Consider the following 1638-nt stretch of genomic DNA (forward strand, 5'->3'; position numbering starts at 1 on the left):
ATTTTTTATTAATGCATTATGTGAACACACTCATGAAGTTTGACATGATATTTCCGTTCATGCATACAGCATGCACTGATCTAATCCAATCACCTCTTTTCCAACACTCCCCAAGCTCTAGCATTCACTATTTTACTTTCAGGTTGACTTCTTTTAGCTTCCATGTATGAGAGAAAACTTATGGTACTTGTCTTTCTGTGTCTGCCTTATTTCACTTATCATCATGTCTTCCTGTCCCATCCATTTTGATGAGAATAATAGGATTTAATTCTGTATTTGAGATAAGAAGCAGCATTATCTATCTTTTGTTCTCTAGATTGCATAAAGAAGAAGTGCTCAAAACTAAATGTTGGGGAATTACTCGAGTGCTACTGAGTTTTTTCTCTTAGGATTCCCTGGCTCTGAAGAACTACACTATATTCTTTTTGCTACCTTCTTCTTCTTCTACTCAGTGACAATAATGGGACACACAGTCATCATCATCACCATCTGTGTCAACAAACATCTTCAATCCCCCATGTATTTCTTCCTTGGCCACCTCTCTGTCCTGGAGATCCTGATCACATCCACTGCTGTTCCTTTTATGCTCCAAGGACTGCTACTCCTAAAGACTCAGATAATATCTTTGACTGCATGTTGTGTACAATTATATTTGTACCTTTCTTTGGGAAGCTCAGAGTTGGCATTAATAGGAGTGATGGCTGTGGACCGTTATGTGGCTGTCTGTAACCCTTTGAGGTACAATATCATCATGAATAGTCGTACCTGTTTCTGGATGGTAATTGTGTCATGGGTATTTGGATTCCTTTTTCAAATTTGGCCAGTTTATGCCACATTCCAGCTTACTTTCTGTGAATCAAATCTGCTAGACCATTTTTACTGTGACCGAGGACAATTGCTCAAACTGTCCTGTGATGATACTCTTTTCACGGAATTTATTCTTTTTTTGATGGCTGTTTTTATTATCATTGGTTCTATGATCCCTACTATTATCTCCTACACCTACATCATCTCCACCATCCTCAAGATCCCCTCAGCCTCGGGCCGGAGGAAAGCCTTCTCCACCTGTGCCTCCCACTTTACCTATGTTGTGATTGGCTATGGCAGCTGCTTGTTCCTTTATGTGAAACCCAAGCAAACGCAGGCAGCTGAGTACAACAGGGTAGCATCACTGCTGGTTTTAGTGGTGACCCCTTTCCTGAACCCTTTCATCTTTACCCTCCGCAATGACAAATTCATACAGGCCTTTCAGCATGGCATCAAACGCTGTTGTCGACTTCTAAAGGATTAGCTCTGTCCTAGAGACAATCTACCATGAACTTGAGTAATCTAAAAATACTAATTCTTATCATATTCATTCTCATCATCAAATAGTTTGTGATCTACAAGAGAATTCTATGGTTCTGATCATGCTCAAAATTATAACTAGATAGTTCCTACATGGGAGATCACTTTATTAACATTATTTTGGCATTTTTGGTGGTGTTGTTCTGGGGGATGAAACCCAGGGCTTCAATTATGCTAGGCAAGCATGCTACACTGAGCTACACTCCAACCCTCTTGTTTTTTAAATGAACACACTTGTATAACCATAACATAAAAAAACAAATTTGGCAAGTGTGAATATATGCATTTTAG

General features: G+C 39.3%; 1 protein-coding gene across 1 annotated transcript; it reads left to right on the forward strand.

Moving 5' to 3' along the window:
* Positions 1-346: 346 nt before the first annotated feature.
* On the forward strand, positions 347-1291 carry LOC114105598 (olfactory receptor 9A1-like). Its single transcript, XM_027952128.2, has one exon. It carries the CDS (start codon positions 347-349, stop codon positions 1289-1291), a length of 945 nt encoding a protein of 314 aa, XP_027807929.2.
* The last annotated feature ends 347 nt before the right edge of the window (positions 1292-1638 follow it).

Source organism: Marmota flaviventris, chromosome 1 (genome assembly GCF_047511675.1).
Source record: "Marmota flaviventris isolate mMarFla1 chromosome 1, mMarFla1.hap1, whole genome shotgun sequence".
In the NCBI taxonomy this organism is placed as follows: domain Eukaryota; kingdom Metazoa; phylum Chordata; class Mammalia; order Rodentia; family Sciuridae; genus Marmota; species Marmota flaviventris.